Raw genomic sequence first — 18,670 nt, forward strand, 5'->3', positions numbered from 1 at the left:
GTAGATCAGAGGTTTTAACCTCAATCTGCATACAGTAACATATCAGATGTCTAAACCCAATCTACCTCAGGCAAAGCGAGAGTGAAGGAAAGCAAGTGCACCTCCTTGGATGCCATAATATTTTTTAGAGAATTCAATAACGGTTCCTATACTTCCTAAATCAAAAACTAATTTTGATGTCAAGGGAGACTGCACTATCATTATCATGGCTACAATTTGGCACAAGACATGTACATGATCGTCCACTTAACGGAATTCGGTCGCCATTTTGAATGTATCGTTCTGTTTATTTCCTCCGCGACATCCCACCAATACAGAGAAGTGACCAGGGAGGAATTCCGTCGCCATCTGGCTGAAATGCCGGAGAGTAATGGAACCCCAAACGACTTCTCAGTATAGGAAGGCAGCTGGATTCAGGACACGCTTTTATGATTGCAGATATGCGATTTCTTCGTTTTAGAATGTTTTCTACAAAGCCGAGAAGATAATTGCCTTCTCGGCTTTGTCTTCAAGGTGACGATAAAAGTAGCAGCAATTTGCCACTTAGTTTTAGAAGAAGATTCGGGACGTTAATAATGGTCCCTTATTGGGATGATTCAATGGGCTTGCTGATTTTTGGAAGGGCATCAAGTTATAGACCTCTTATATTGCTGAAGCAGACTCTGGAAACACTCTAATAGTAAAGATTCTAAGTAAAATATCTAATATGAAAGTGCTTGTACACTTGGGGAGCAAACTGGGGGATGCCACCAAAACCAATGGTAGTCGGCGACATTGCATTCGATGTGATCATCAATCATGTTGAGTCTCACACTTAAGGAAGTTGAGGAGTACTGGTGGAATTTGGGAACCTTTTTATATGTCTAACTAGCGGCTAATAAGGTAACGGTTTTTGGAGAAATCTATTTATTGGCAGCATATGGAGTTTTACGTCTATTGAAGCCATCGCGATTAGCACAGTGAATATAATTACCGTCTTCCCACACCGCGTAGAAAAAGTCTGGATTCAATCCAGTCAATGACGCGAGGAACTTTTATGGGCTTTTACACAACGTGGCTGAGTATGCTTCATAACTTTAGTCTCTCTCTTTCTCTCTCGAAAGAGAGATCTGTGAAGATATGCATAAGCTTCAGCTCACTTGACTCTATTAAAGAGTGCCCTTCCTTTGAGCAGACAATGCAATCCTGTAGTTCTGCAGTGGCCATCCATGTCTTGTGCAGCAGCTGTTTTTGAGCAAAGGAGAAATTAAGGTTAGGTGTCCACCAAGCTCTAATCTTGTGCATTATGATAACCGTTCTGGCAGGTAGATGTGATTTCAGAATTTGATACGTGCAATAAGGAGGATGATGGCAAAGCAAAGCTCGAATTTTTCCAATGCATTTCACGGGATATAAGATGCTGAAAATGACAATTTCATAACTTGAAACTTTGAGTGGACCGATCAGCGATGGAAATAAACAATACAGCTTCCACAAACATGAGGTTTTATCTGCAAGATGAAAAAGTTTGCTAGCGAGTTCGACGAAACGATTGCAGCACACACGATTATGACAAATCCGTAACTATAACGTCTTCCAGAAATTTATAAAACATCAGAGAGACATGGGACGGTCACAGGTCTAGAAATAACGCAAAAAGACAAGCTTCTTAATCAAGATTTGCAATTAACACGTTTTGGAGGCTTCCGATCGTAATAATTCCAGTTTAAAATCATCGGAAACTTCATAATCACTCTGTTTTTTGCGACTATAGGAGAGGAGTAATGGCAGGAGAGACGCCGCAGAAATTACATTTCTGAGTTTAGCCAGTAATGGCATTGGTTTCTGTTTCACTGTCTCTGTTATTATTCTAGTTTTACTGTTGATAGTTTTTTTTTTTTTTTTTTTCATTTTTAATTTAATAGTTCGATTGCTATCATGTTTTTCCCTAAATTATTTGGCTTTAAGTTATTATTATATTTTTATAATAATAAGTGAATAACGAAAGTTTAAATTTATAAAAGATATTTCTGATGATGTGGTGATATGGAAAATCTCTTCCACAGTTTTAGGAAGAATGGCGCACATGAAACGGCTCATGTAATAAAATTTACGCTACTACCTTTAAACATGAAGCAGCTGATAAAACAGTATGATTTTTGATGGCCATAGTGTACTTCAATGCATTTGAAATGCGTTGAAACTGCAAATAAAAATTATGCAATAATCTGGTGTTCCATAATCCATACCACATGTACACATCAGCCGTTGGATCGAAGATTTTATTTTAATCAAGAAGCAAATACATGGCTGAGAAATCATAAAGGCAGGAAAATTAGAAGACTCCAAACGGACATCTTTTGAGGAAATATCTTGAAAGAGGTTACATCGATACGTATCCAGAGTCGAATTTAAGGCGATAGAAATCTATCCATTGCATCCTAATGCCATTCCTGACATTTCGTTTGTTGTAGAATCGTTCTGTGGGTACTCCACAAATGCACCATCAAGTGCTACCACTTTACCACAGTTGCCATCACATTCTCGTCAACATCCACTACTGTTGGTGCTCAGAAATCTCCTAAAGCATCAATCTCAGCTAAGTTTTATCGTTTTCAGATTATCCAATGAAGAATACAATTTGTTTCCTTTCTAAAATTTTGCATGATACTTCACCCATCCTAAAGATTCTCACCATTTCTTCCATCCGCAGAAGGAAACGTTTAGCTTGCATTTTGACATCAACAGAAAACGTTTAAAAAAATAATAAGAATTGCTACCCAATCAAAACAGGAGAGAAATAACAAAAGAACTCAGTGAAGGGAAGAAAATAAAGCAGTAAAACTTTAAATGAGAATGGAAATGCAAAAAAAAGAATCCGACAGTAATGCTGACTTGTACTGCTAAGAAGAAAGATGTGGATTAAATGTACCAAATATGCAAAATTGCTTCATGAACCATATAAACTTTACGGAAGTGTACACAACTCACGCGGAAGAGAAAATATTAGAAATAAAAACATTTTAGCACAAAATTTTCTCTGAATTTTTCTTAATTATTGTTTTTAAAATAAAACGGATGTTATTGATTTTACTATATTCGATTAATGAAAAAACTGTTTCCTTAATAGTATTAAGTATCTTGAAAAGGGCAAAGCACCCCTATTCACCCTATTATTCAGAAATACTGCACTCTTTAAGTATACCTTAAACATAAGTTTCAATAACCGCTCTCATTTGAATTAACCTTCCGTATTAGCGACCCTGTGCTACTCGAATTGCATATCCCGGAGTTCACTGACTCTAGCCACAGACTTGTAACGTCAGACACTTGTTTTATGTAATTAATCTAACATCTTAGGTGTCCTTCTTAGTACTGTCTGAACCAACATTTCTGTTTCTTATCTCAACAGAGTTTTCTTTTTGCTGGAGGGGAATCGACAGTCGCTGTCTCTGACTGTCACTCCATGCTCGGCTGCAATAGAATGGAGATTGTCTTTCCAAACCTTCTCGGGCATCTCTTCCATGGCAGAGAAAGGCAAGTATTTACATGACTTCTTTGCGCCTATCACCCTCTTTATCTTGGCATGTTGACAGCGGGTCTAACAAGGAGAAAAGTCCAAATTTAATGGGGGATTGCCAAGAAAAATAGTAAAACCTAAAACTGACAGAATATAGTTCATTAAACATGGTTATTATTTCTTAAGTCTGTTTAAAATTCCCAGACCTCTCTGACCTACTTATAGAATCCCCTTACGGCTGTTCTGCAACTACACTAAGTAAAAGATAAACATGTTCTTCAAGTAATTCGTCTCACTGTATTTCCTAGGCTGACAATTGAAATATTGCAGTTCCATGTAGATCTTAGGAAGATATTTACGAAGCATTTTAATTAAAAAGGGTTTGGATATCTTTCGGGTTGTGATGATGGCATTACATTACAAATAAGTGGCATTTCCTTCGTGAGAAGTAATTGCCATTTACGTGTAGCGCTATATCACCACCCTGACAGTTGTTTCGATCGTTACTACTATCTCATCGAAGGATATCCAAACACATCATAAAAGATACTGTATAATCAATAGCATCATCTTTTCTTATCTATAAAATATGGGAGTAAACACTTTTAATTAAAATGCTTTATACATTTAGATTTTTTTACTTGATAATAGGTATAAAAGTGACATGAAAATATCACATTTTCCAGGTGGATCAAAGCTGTTATTTTCAGGTGATGGTACAAACTTTTCTACAATAATACGATGTGGACTATATTGTGCAATAAATTTGAGTAAATATGTTGTTTTTCTAGGATAAAAAACATGAATGCTGGAAGAAGACTCTGACATATAAATACCGATGATTTTAACAAGTTTGACACCACTGAAACTGAGTGTTGAGTACAGAAGAGGCACGAAAATATTTCTCACTTCTGGCACGATTAACGTTAACCACGTACATTAACAAACAAATACTGCTTGCATGCTTCTTCCCTCAGAGGATTTATAAATTCCGTTGGCGAGGAACGTCCAGTTAAACATACTAAAGTTTATTTCAAGTAGCACCGCAATACCATTGGTGTATTAACAAAGAAAGCATCGCCCAGAACCTTGAAGAAGATGAGCAATCGCGAAGACATGGACACTGAAAACTTAAAATATTTTAAGTTAATGGAGCTTATCTTCTCTATTTTAATAAAATTTAAAATTAGTTTCAGCCCGCAAAACTGGCAAATAAATCAGAGAATACACGATATTGATGCCTCAAAACCTGAGCTGTCTATTGACGAGCGATTAAAAAAATTAAATAAAAATTTCTCCAATTTTAACGGAATCAAACCCGGACATTTTACAGACAGTATGGAAGAACAGCGGTCGTAGACATAGAGAGACGCGAGGGATCAATGAAATGAAGACGGAAATCTTACACTCTTGCCAGGTTATTGTCCGACTGCGTACGAATGCTGTTTTATTAGATCAAATGTCGAACTGGAGACAGACATCACGGATTAACCCAGTTAAAAGCCTCGGCACTGAAAGGGTTCCTCTTAGTGGAACGAAATGGGCAGTAAGATTTCCCTGTTTAAAAAAGAAAAGCTTCAAAGAAATCAAAAAACATGGGCTGATGAATGCATCAGCGTATGGACAATTACTCACGCAACCTGAGATTTTTCATTTTGTTGTTGATATAATAATTCCAGCACGGAACAATCTCCAGTCGAGTGGGAAAGCTTCAATAAAAGGGTATTTCAATATTAAAATACCCTTTTATTTTCATTTGCAACAGTAGTGGTTTTAAGTCCATCGGAATTAAAATCAAAAAATTCATTTTTTCAACAGGAATTACAAACATTTAATTACCAATTCGTGAAGTTAAAGAAACCGGTTACGTTACTATCGTAATATGAGAACCGAAACTACGCTTAAAACGTATCTTTTAGCATCATTAGCAGCAATCATTTTATTATTCCCCTTCAAGCTAAGAGGGAGTTTATTAAGATGTTGCTAAAAGTATAAATACGCACATCAATCTAGTTGTTTTTCATCCTTAGTTGCCCATTAATGTTTCCTTTCGTAACTTCACCCGATGACTCCATACACCACACACACACACAATTGGATCGTCATCTTAACGTAATGGGTCATAAACAGGGAAGATGTTACTAAAAGAGAAGGTTGTTGATGTTTCCTGGTGTGCGACTTTCAGAAACTGGAATCGTTACTTAACACAGAGACCTGAATCAATCAACACGCTAGAAACTTGACCACATCCTTCATCATAAATGAGTTTCCCTGTCAACTGCTGTGCATGTCATCGAGTCTAATGGCACGACCTGAACACAAAAACTTAAAAATAAACCTCCGGTTATTTATATTCTTCGAATCATTACCCCGCTAAATTCTCTCACGAAACTGTACCCTCCAGTTCATGTTTTATTTAGAAAGCAAGTTCAGCACAAATAAAAGAACAACGGGGGCGCATTCTTTAAAAATATTAGGGAATTTCTGCTCAGGGATTTTGGCATTCTCCCTCTCTATCCCCACCCCAGACTAAGCTTGCCGCTTGGAGTAACAGTTATTGCTTAGGAGTCGACAAAAAGACGGATAAATCCTGACAGAGCATTAATATCTCGCTCGTTTTTTTTTAAGTGTGTGGTCGACGGCGAATACATCGAATGTGCATTAGCTGTGCTCGTGCACGACCAATTAAATAGCACAGATATTCGCTGCAGACACAGAACAGATCCACTGAATAACCTTACAGCTCAGCAGGTTTTCAACACACGCGGATAAAGAGATCTCTGTGCAGTTGATGGCGTGTTGTGGCCAAATGTCCTATTCCTCCCCGGTGCGCGCGCATCACTTAAATTTCTGGTGTGGGCGATTCGGACATATTACCAGGAATTTAAGACAGAGGAAGTAGGGAATATTTATTTATTTACAATGCGGATTACAGGGAATCATAATTGTGATCTGTAGAAGGTTACAAACATAAATTCAACTCGAATGAATAAATAATTTACAAAGCATGTAAATTATCAATAAAAAATATATATATGTACACCTTGGTAACCAACGTTCAAGTGATCATGTAAATAAGACAGAGTTTCGCATTAAAACCTAAGTTATGGTACTATGTATACAGTTTGTAAAACGCGTATATCAGAAAGATGTGTGTATGTTATAAACAACAAGTTATATACAGTGCTAATACATTGTAAACAAGGACTTTAATACCGGGTTCAGCTGCGCAATAGCAGAGTTCCAGTAGGGAGGGGGGCCTACGAGAAGTAGTAGAATCTGTATTTCACAATTCACCTTGAGGGCAAGGGAAGGCACTGTTCTATCTAGGACAGGGTTCGGTCACTCCTGGTTTTCTGACTGAAGGTGTATAATATATAATACCAGCCATTTCACACATTGCCGACGCTGTATAAGCTTGCTTCCTTGCATCGTTTTACCACTATTACTATATATGAGCAAGTCAGTAAAAATTTGCGCATATTTTTGCGTATTACTATCATAGTATTATACTTAAAATAGCACTATGATAAATAATTTAGGTAATTAAGCAGTACTTTACAACCCAATAACTATTTAATTTAAAGTTGAGATATGCCAAAGGTGGAGGAAATCCAAATTAAAACGATTAGAAGAGTTCTTTGCTTATCTCTTTGTGAAATCCGGTAGAATTTTTAAAATAGGTTCTTGATAAACTGAAGTGGCACACTCAAATCAGTCCAACTAGTAGTGACTAAAAAAATAAAGAAAAACAACACTGATATCCCAATAGGTGACATCCTAGTTAAGAAAGTTTCTTACCACATGGACCCGTCCCTTACTTGAGACGAGGGGCTCTCTTTGAGCGGCACTTTGACACCGTGAGGACCAAGACATACGCAGCTATGTGGGCGATTAGGAATGAGCTGGTATGTTAAGGAACCCCACTCTAATGCCACAACACACTAAAAGATGCCTCTTTATTATTTTATACGCAGATCATACGCAATCGCGTATGATCTTCATTGCGGCCTCCGTCAACAATTTGGTGTCTCAAGAACATGTTCCCATCTAATGCAATTGGTCTCTATAATGCTCTCAAGATAGATCCCTTCAAATTTTGTAATGACAACAGCTACAGGAATCACGCACTCAGGAATACCTACCAATTCATTGATATACGGCACGTCACCTATCATGGGACAGGTTATGGGCTAAGCGTGCGATACCAAGTCAGGATCGCGTGATGATTAAATCCGGCCTGCTTGTGTTTCTAAAATTAAATTAAAAAGCGCATAAAATAAAGCATATTTATAAATTTTATACCAATTAACTTTTGTAAAAAAATATTTCGTGCGATGCTACGTATCGTAATAGGCTTTGTTTATTGATAAACATAACTTTGGCCTTGAAATAATTACGCGCTTCTATTGATTAGTTTGAACCTAGACGAAAAGGAAGGGAAAATTTCGCGTTCAGTAACCCATTGTAGCGTTCTGAGTGGTGTGACATTTCAAAGCTGAATTTTATCCTCGTGCAATTAAGTTCGTCATTAATTTCTTAAAATTGTTTTCAGCTATTAGTAATTAGTTTCGTAATAATTAAAAGTTAAGTAATAACAGTCGTTTATTCAGTCCGCAAGCCCTTAAAAATTTTACACCCTTGGTCTACAAAATTAGATCCTAGGGCACGGAAGAATGCAGGAAATCAACACCCGAATTCGCTTACTTCGAGATGATCAATCGGATGTAGAGACCTGGTGGTCACTACATCCGATCACTTTGAAACACTTTTCCAGGGGAGCCTTGTAGGGAAAAACATCATCTCCCATGAAAACGAATTTATTTCTTACACCACCTGCGAAAAGCCAATGAAGAATTATCTTCATTCGAGGATGCGTTCTTCCATGAATATGTGAAGTAGCGTAACGTACAGTAGTAATGTGGGTGTGGATGATATACCAGGCATCGTTGTTCTTGGCAAATTAAATGCAAGGAAGTAACACTTCTAGTTGCCTATTTAAATGAAAGTTTGTTGGTTGAGCGGCTGTTTTATGTTTTGAGCTACAGGAAAATTCAGTATATTTTGCCTATAAAATTTCAGAATTCTTCCTCTGTTTGAAATACGAAAAACAAGGGTTCCGTAATAAAAAGGTGTGTAATGTCGCTTGAGACTGACTAACCCGGCAATTCGTGAAACGCCTCTAAGAGTTCCGCTTATACCAATCAGAACACGGGGTTCGATATCTTTTTACACAGTATTGAAGAACAGCGATCGTAATCATGGAAAATTTGCCTTTTCGAAAACTTCGAGGACTTTAAATGAAGAATTTGACAACAAAATATTCCCTAACACTTCGATACTCATAAGACTAAAAATGAATTTTATAATCAGAAAAACTTCTTCAGGTTCTTTCAGTTGGAATGAAGAGACAGTGTAGTTTTGCCTTGCTCCTTACGCAAAATTGTGAAACAAGCACGTTCGAGGGCCGAAACCTATTTTGAAGCTGCAGAAAATCTTCTGTGTCTTTTGTTCAAATATTTGACTGCGAATCTTGCATAGGTGGATCCGTCTCATTACTTGATTTTGAAACCCATTAGCAGCCAAGAACTGCCAACATTTTCCTTGAACACATAGTCATTCGAAATCTTAGCAGAACACGTTAAAAAAAAATGCAGACATATGACGTCAGTTTCCTCAAGACGAACGTCCCATTAACAAGAGTAAAGGAGTCAGGGACTTGTTAGCCTGACATTTGGTCTGTCGCTGCTGTTATATCTTACGTCCCCAGGATGACTCCACATATTCTGCCAAATGTCTGCGTGGTATGTAGTCCGCTTTCATTTGTCACTAACCTACCTACCTACCTCGTCTACTGGATGTTATTTCAGGCACTTTTGCACGCCCCTTTAAAGTGCTATAACACTGTTCAGTAACACAGAAATATCGTTTTTGTGCAAATATAACTCACAGCTTCTTTAAATTAACGCTGACGAATTAGTGGCATACGGTTGTCGTCATTCACATCGCCCTAAAAGCGTTATTTTAAATAATCTGGGATTTAAAGTAATTTCGTTAAACAAATTTTAATATTTTATCCAAAACAAGAGCTAAGCCCACTGGGTAAATAAAATAAGGTACGTTGGAAATACCAAAAATTGCGTTAAACTGAGTTAATCCATTAACTCCCAGGTCTGCTCTATGATAAATACAGACATTGAAATCCGAATCTTTAAAATTTCAAAGATACATATGGATGAAGGAGATGGAGGAGGATATGCTGATTAATTTTAATGATCACTCGCACGCAGCAAACAGGTTTTCTTATATATATCCCTGCGATATTGTGATAGTCGCACTACATTATATTAAAACCACACTGGGTGGACGAATTTCTTGTTGGAATATCAGCCTTGCAGTTCTCCCAGAATTATTCGTGTTCATGTTCTTATTGTGGCTCTCAAGAGGAGCCTGCAGGATGTCATTGTCCTTGTTTGTCTTGATAATGAATGACGTCATGATGCGACACTTACAGGGACGTATCTTCCACAGGTTTCCAGTAACTCTGGCAAATATCCAATTACACATTACTGTCACACACCAGATGCTACTTTATTATTTTTATTCTGACCGAAATACCGATATTGTGCTGCTGTTATTAATAAGAAAGTTCAAACTTTTTTAATTCCGATTTTTTAAATATCAACGTGGCGTATTTTTATTTAAAAATTTTATCTTAATATTTTGAGAATTTCTTAAACGTTTTATCGTGATTTCCCTCTTCAGAAAGTTTATAACTACTAGAAACTAAAAAACTTCTTTCTACTAAAAAAAAAGAAGGGGTTCAGAGCTGCTGTGTTTTAAATGTTGTTATTGTCTTTTAGGAACATTTTTTAACAGAGCCATATGGTCTAAGTAGCTACTCAGACCATATTGCTCAGTTATATATTATGCCTGTACAAGGGTATATGCACTGGCCGATTTGTACGTTGTGCGAGCTGAAAAACTAGGACAATTCACGAGTAAAAGTCCACTCGCTGGACTGTTGTACGGATTTTTAGGAACTTTGGCCATATTGTGCTACATATTGCGTGTGTTATGCTCTCGATTTGCTTGTCACTGGACGAAAAAACAGTATCCGGGAGGGAGAAACCATGCTACCCTCTCCTGAGACAGACTAACTCGTCACTTTGTAAAAAAGGCCCATAAAAATTCCTCGCGGCATTGACGGGATTCTAACACAGGTCTTTTCCACCCGGTGTGAGAATGTATGAACTGTTGCATCCGACAAGTTGATTAGCTCAAGTTGCCTTATAGTTAAACCGATTTTTTTATTAAGTTTTTTGATACATGAGATATCTGTAACATTAAAGATAATTTTATCAAAGCGAACAATCACAATTTTGATAATATAATTATGTCAAAATTGCTCTTCTCTTCGAAGAAGGAGACTGTCAGAGAAAAATATTTAACCGCTTTTATTACAAACTCTAGATTTGAGGTTCGTTTGGGCCATTTCTATGAGATGTCGAGACAAAAATAAACTAATGGATAATATTTCAGACAACCGCATTGTGACGATATCACTTGGTGTTAACAGTCACTGAGTTTAACGAGGCACACTAAAAACAGATAACAAAAAGATCAAGGCTAAAATTATTCTATTTTTATCCTTTCGTCTCTTACACTGCTTTACACCTCGCTGCCGGGATTTACATGCCAACGTTTGCGTTGTTTTACGTTTCTAGGTAACCGCCTGACTATGTTTAACGTGTAAAAACCTTTCCTCCCGCATAAAATTCTCAAAGAATTCTCAAAGAATAATATACTGATTAACTGACCGTAATTTTATGCAATCAGACTTAACCATTGCGATACCAATTTCTTCGTGAATAAAAGACAAAGGTTAAAATAACAAAATAAAATCGCCATCTTTCACTGGTATTCACTAGAAGGATGCTGGCACAACTCCACGCAGCTTGACGTCTTCGAAGATGACTTCTCCTTCAAGTGAACTTTAGACGGCGCATTACAAATGGACTAAATGCCAAAATCCTTTTTCAGACCTCTGTACTGGTTATTATTTTACTTTTTTTATTTTAAATTTAACCCCTTTTCTTGTCTGCGTATGTTTTCAAATTATGAAACTCTGGGTAACTGTCAACATCCGTTAGTAACTGTACGTATTTCATATTATATTTCTATAAAGACATTCATCAGTATGATTATGCTTAGATTGACCCGTTGATTATGGTAATGTTTTGTACTTTTCAAAAGAATGGGATATTTAGGTGACACAAATTTGTCGCTGAGGATAAATTGATCAAAAGGCGCCGATAAAATTGGACGTTGTTCCACTGAACTTTGCTTCTTAATATTACGTCTAGTGTTACCTTTTAATTGCTTTCACGACATTTTCTTCCTCTTTTTTGTGGGTTAATTAGCTGTTTTACTGTATGATAATGAGACGATGCAAATGGAGAAGGAATGGTAAAGAAAGATAAGGTTAGTTATACTGTAATCAAATATGTCAGTTCCCGCATCATATTCAGCCATTTTTAAAGTTTTACCATCGAAATCGGACTCATTTTTATTTTTTATTTCTCATGGGTTTTGTGAAATTGCATAATATAAGCAAAATGTGGTCAATCTAAGCATAATATTCACCATTTACTACGGTTTTATTTTATACACCAAACTGAACAAAACATAATGGAAGCGGTTTTTCATCAATTCATTTAATTTAAAATGCATCTTGAGCAAATGTTGCTGTTTATGTAGGTTTTATGGGTTACGAGGGTAATAACGTGCATGCCATGAGGTTGTATTTTAAATAAATGTGTCAAGAGTGTTAGATCTTGACGCTGCGCCAGATGTATACTGCTCTGCCGCTTATGCATAACTCTTCCACTAATGACTCTCGTCCTGATAGCATTCAGAGAAGTCCCTGAGATCATTTTCTTTCCTCAACGAATGTTTCAGCACATTTTTTCCCCCAATAGTATTAAATCCGTCGGATACGAGCGGAGTAAACTGGGGTAATTAGGAACTCCAATCTTACATCATCGCCCACTAGAAACATGGACTAGAATTCACAAAATGTCCCCGCTTTATCAGGTAATTTGAATATAAAATAAAATGAGGAGTTGCGGGTTTCCAAAAGTAAGAATAGATACTCTCTGGGTTGATCGCATGAGCCATTCTTAAACAGCGAATTCCGAACGACCCGTTAAAGGAAAATAACCGCATACTATCCCCGACCCCCCCAAACCCGTGCCAGTAACATGACCGTGTGTTCATGCCCTTCGTCAAACTAACCATTTCAAGTACGCTGCAGTTTATTTGGCAGTAATTATTTTGGTAAGGTATATGTATACACACTCGCACAGAAACTACACGCTGGCAAAGGTACGGACACCTACTAGCCTTCATGGTAAACACCGCATAAAGAGAGGAATAAGAATAGGTACACAACAGAGTTGAAAAATTCGAGCTCCAAAAGCAAATTGCTATATTCGTTCTTCTCTTTGTTGGCTTAAGAGATTTGATGTGCTTCGCCGAAGACAACAGCAAATCACCGATAGGCAAACCTCATCTACAAAAATGGAATGTAAATCTCTTTTGTATTTGTTACGCGTTTCAATAAAACTATAAAAGCAATTCTCTAAGACGAATCTTGACCTGTCTAGGCAAAGAGGCAAACCTTTTAAGATACTGTTAAATTTAAATTGTGACATAAACCAGTGGGTTTCCGAGAGCAAGTAATGTCGAAGTTCGTCACGGACCACTTACCAACGTACTCAGCTACAGGCCATTAAGAAGATAACGGAAGGGTATTCTCTGATCCACATACAGATAGCTAAAAAAATATTTCAAAACATTTCCGTGCTCTTTTCTAATGAAAAGAAGGAACTGGATTTTATTGCCCAAAATTCCACTGCGAAAACACACTAATATTTTTTTTTTTCTGCAAAAACTGTCTGCACTGTCACACTGAGGTGAGGTGGTTTTTCGGAAGTTAGTACAGGAATGTAGGATTAGTCTCTTTGTCCCAAACCAAAAAAAAATAATGTCGCACCAGTCTCCCTGTTCCACTTCAAGTGCATCTTGTCACATTCACTTCAGGTACCTTCGCTCGTGACGGCACGGAAAGTAGGCTGCCACTGTTGACAGATGATCGCAAGCCATTTAACAATCTCCTCAAAATCTTATCTATTCCTTGTCAAGTTAATCTCCCCCTCCTTACTTCAACCAATCAATTCGCATGCCTTTTTTTTCTTTATTAATATTATTAACTTTCCGATACACCTCGGAATCTTAGAGGGACACAGGTTTCACATCAGCAGTCACATTTCCACCGACGATCATGGGAATGCTACACTGCTCGACAAAATGATTAGAACAACATATTTAGTTTCAACAAAATGTTTGTCGAGAATGCTGCACCACCCGACAAAACAGCTTGCGAAGAAGCGGGACAAAAATTTGGTACGATGGTGTACCATAGAACAATGATGAAATGAGGAGACAGCGAGAAACTTCGGACAGGTATAAGTGACTTTTATAGGGGTTGTATAAGAATTACCACAAAGGTCACGTTACAGAAGTCGATACAAGATGTTCGAAAATATAGTCACATGACATCAGTACAGCGTATGGTCCCCTCCAATGGCTGAACAGGCCTGATAGCGGTGAACCATGCTCGATATAAGGGTGTCCATAAGATTTTGCGGCAACAGATTCCATTCTTCCACCAGGGCAGACCTTTGCTCACCAAGTGAACGAGGAGTTGGCTGTCGGCATGCAATTCGTTCCCCACACGTTCGATCGGATTTAAGTCTGGTGATCGTACTAGCCACAGCAATCGCTGGATATCTTCAGTTTCAAGATATTCCTCCACCACTTAGCTCTGAGTGCAATGGCGTTGTCGTGCACGAAAAGAAAATCTGGGCCAGTCACACATAGGGTTCGAGGATCTATTGTCTGTACCTCTGCACAGTTACGGTATCCCTATCAAAAACCTGAAGAGGGTTGTGGCTGTTGATCATTATTCCGCCCCACACAAGAACACACACTCCACCTCAAGTGTTCCTTTCTCTGATGTTGTAGGGATGGCAAAGGATTCTTCGTTGTCTCCAGATAAAATAACGTCTGGAATCTGTTTACAGGCTAAAATGGGACTCATCAGAGAACGAAACTGTACTCCTTATGTCAGGACCCCAATCACATGTTCATAACACCAGTTTCGACGAGCTCTGCGGTGGTTTGGGGTTAATGGGATGCAAATCACTGCCTTCCTTGCATAGATTCCATTTAAATTGAGCCTTCTTAACAGAGTCGGGCTGGAAATGTTTTTACCTGTGGTCGGAGCAACCTCAAGAGACAGTTGTTGAAAGGACATCGTAGGATTCCGTCTTGCTGTTAAAACCAGACAGCGGTCTGTTGTGATTGATGTAGCCCTCAAGTGACCTTGGCTAGCACTTCTTTTAATGGTTCCTGTCTCTTGAAACTGCTTCCATTGTGTCGAGACGACATTGCGTGACACATCAAACCAACGTGCCGCCATCCAACGGCCTGCCATCTCAAAGTAACATCTAAACAACAATGACTTGCCATCCTGTGTACTAGTGTTGTGGCTATCCCACTGAATAAGGCGAAAAACGGGAAGGAAGTGAAGTGGCGGCAACCCGTGTTTTTATAGGCACAAAAATTTGCAGAAAGTGCGGCTCTGTAAGGTGGTAAATCCATTTCTATCAGATACTCGTAATTTGCATGCCTGTATACCTATTATATCAACTTAGGCGACACTGTTCCCAAGAAAATAGAAATGAAAAACATTTTTTTCTGTTAATGTGTTCTGTGTTGGGATACAAGTTTAGGGTTATAATTTTGTACTGAAATTGAAATTTTATTGAAATTAAATCTAAATCATGACTCAGACCAGAGCAGCAAAGCAAAAGGCTCAAGCTAATGGGAGTGCTGTGGCTCAGGGGAGAACTGAGGGGGGCAGTTGTCCTCTGAATCACAGCCTTTTAAAATGCACTGCTTCCATGATGTTTGTGGAGCAATCGGGTACGAGACATGATATTGCCACGGAGGATGTCTTTGTGTATGCGCGATGTAAGGAAATCAGGCGACAACTCAGCGTTGTTATGGGCCTATATGAGAGCTTGAAGGACGGGGTGGATGCCCTCGAAGGATCTAAATTGAGGGGCCCATCAAGCTCTCAGCTGCCCACATCACCGCCAGAGCTTGCACTTGGTCATCACGCAACACAGCGGCAACCCCCAAGGCAGAATGCGCTGGTCACACAGGAACTAGTAGTTGTTGGTAACTCTATTGTCAGGAAAACGGGAAACATGCTTTGTAAAAAGGATAGGTGGAACAGGACATGTCTGCCAGGGGAAAAGATTGATTACGTTGTAGAGCGGATATCATCTTTTAAGGGCACAAAAGGCGATATTGTTGTACACGTTGGCACTAATGATATTAAGAGTAGGAGACCGGCAGAATTACTTAACAAGTACAGGTCACTGTTGAAAAAAGCCGTGAAATAGGGTTGAATTTGAAAGTGTCTGCAATTCTGCCCAGACACGATAGGAGGGAGTATATGATGAGAGCCTTGTCGAACAATTCGGCCCTGGAAAGATTGTGCAAGGCTCAAGGGGTAGATTTTTTTTTTAGCCTGGCCTGTACTTGTTAACAGGAGAGACTGCTTCTACAGGGATGGGATACACTTAAATAGAAAGGTGCAAGAATATTTGGTGATGCTATCGAGGCAGTGTTAGGTGGGTCAGAAAACTGCTAGCTTGGGGGGGATACAAGGACTAATAGATTAACGGTAGCCACTGGCAGAGGTGAGAGTGATTCTTGCACTGCTTCTATTGGAATGAGCAGCAGCCTGGAAAACAAGATGCAGGGTACTTCAGAGACTGCTGGGAGTCATTGCGGTACAAGTAAACACATGGGTTGTGTTGGGGTAGCTAAGAATAGGAACAAGTGCACGTATACGTACTTGTGTATACACCAATGCTAGGAGTTTGGTAAATAAATTTGATGAATTTGAGGTATTGCTCAAAACATCAAAGGCAGATATTGTAGATATTGTAAGGCAGATAAATCAGATATTGTTGGGACATCAGAGACTTGGTGTCACACAGATATAAGGAATGCTGAACTGGAATTTGGGGAGTACAATGTGTACAGAAAGGATAGACCAGGACAGGAAGGGAGGAGGGATTATGCTATTAGTTAAGAAACACACAAAATCCAAGGAAGTGAAGCCAGTCGACATCGCTGGACAGTGCAGTGTCGAGTCAGTTTAGTGTGACATAAGCACTGGGAGATCAAAATTGAGAGCAGGAGTGTGCTATAGGCCTAATGACTCTGATGAGTATAATAAGAAACTGTACAGGTTAAAAGAGTGGGCCAGTAAATCAGAGAGTCTTATAATGGGGGATTTTAATTTCCCAGATATTGACTGGAATTTGTGGGTTGGTCACTCACACACTAGCAAGGCTTTTGTGGATTTATTGGATGATTGTTTTCTACATCAGCATGTTCGGGAGGCAACTAGAGGGAATAATACTCTTGATCTGATTATCAGTAGTGATTCTTCATGCATTAAGAATCTGCAGATAAAGGAACCACTAGGTGGCAGTGATCACAGTGTGCTGAAGTGGGATTTACTCAAAGAGGTAACTACCATCAGGGGTAAAGGGAAAGTTTTTGCTTTCTCAAAGGCGACTACGATGGTCTGAGACAGTATTTAAATTCTATACAGTGGGACCAACTGATGATGTTACCAACAGCAAATTCAAAATGGGAAGCATTCAAAGAACTTACCTTGGAAGCTACTAGGCTTTACATACCAATTAAGAAGGTGCTGCCGTAGCCTATTGGTCAGGCGCGCGGGTGCATAAGTACACGTGCCTCGAGTGACCGAGGTTCAAGCCCGTGACTGCTGAATACGGTACTGTTTCTTGTATTCTGTCTATCTTGTGAACTCCTCTGATCATCTGGTCGTCCCGGAGTATAAACAGATAATTTATTTATTAAATATTGTTCAAGGTTTAGGCCTAAATAGATGTCAGATGAACTAATGAGACATATGGGAGAGAAGAAAAATGCATGGGATACATATAAATTAATGGGTGACATGGAAGCCTATGATAGATATAAGCTGGTCTGTAACCAAGTCACAAAGGAGATTAGGCAGGCAAAGGCAGATTATGAGAAATCCTTGGCAAAGGATGCAAAGAAAAACAGAAAAGAGTTCTTTACCTATTAAACGCTAGAATGAAAGGGATGAATCAGATTGGTCCACTGGATATTGATGGTTCAACAGTTGAGGATACTGCTCAGGTGGCTAACAAACTAAACGAGTACTTTGCATCTACATCCACACATAAGGAGTTAGTCAGGAAGGGGATTGCCAGTAAACTCTGGAAGTAAGTTAGATGATTTTGTAATAACTGAGAGGAAAGTGGAGGAGAAATTGTTGAGGATAAACATAAAAAAGGCACCTGGGGTGGATGGGTTCTATCCAGTTATATTAAAGGAGGCAGCAAAGGAAGTACGCAAACCATTAGCCATAATTATGAGAGCTTCCTTGGACTCCGGGGAGGTACCCATAGACTGGAGATGTGCAAATGTGACCCCAATTCACAAAGGAGGATCAAAGGCTGACAGAAGTAATAACCTGTGGGATTAACTTCTGTTCCAGGAAAATTAATGGAGGCACTGGTTAAAGAAGCACTGCAGGATCATTTAGACAAGACTTCAGTTATAGCTCGGACACAGCATGGTTTTGTTAAGGGAAAGTCTTGCCTGAACAATTTGATTGGATACTATGATGCAGTCACAAAAGAACTGGATGCAGGGAATAACTTTGATATTATATACTTCGACCTTAGATTGTTTGTTTGTTTGTTTGTTATTTAGTTTTTAGGAGCATTAGCAACTAAGGCCATATTGCTCCGGGATATGCGGTGGCCATTCCCTGACCTTTCCGCATCCTCCGTATTTGGTGGTGACGGGCTCGAACCCCGGTCTAGTCAAGAAGCGTGTGCTATGCACTGCTGCTCCTTCCCACCTGGCTACGGAGTCGCCTGGACCTTAGAAAGGCTTTTGATACTGTTGCACATGGAAGACTGCTGCACAAATTGGAGCAGTGTGGCATTGGAGGCAAAT

General features: G+C 38.8%; 1 protein-coding gene across 2 annotated transcripts in view; it reads left to right on the top strand.

Annotated features, from left to right (window-relative positions):
- The window catches only part of LOC150088153 (protein NDNF-like), an 80,632-nt gene that overhangs the window by 45,089 nt on the left and 16,873 nt on the right, over window positions 1–18,670 (top strand). For both annotated transcript variants that reach the window (XM_090369353.1, XM_090369354.1), the window contains exon 3: window positions 3,392–3,516. In XM_090369353.1, the coding sequence (XP_090225479.1) occupies window positions 3,392–3,516 (125 nt within the window). The remainder of the gene's footprint in view (window positions 1–3,391; window positions 3,517–18,670) is intronic.

Source organism: Mastigoproctus giganteus, chromosome 3, assembly GCF_048544385.1.
Source record: "Mastigoproctus giganteus isolate SK-2022 chromosome 3, ASM4854438v1, whole genome shotgun sequence".
NCBI lineage: Eukaryota > Metazoa > Arthropoda > Arachnida > Uropygi > Thelyphonidae > Mastigoproctus > Mastigoproctus giganteus.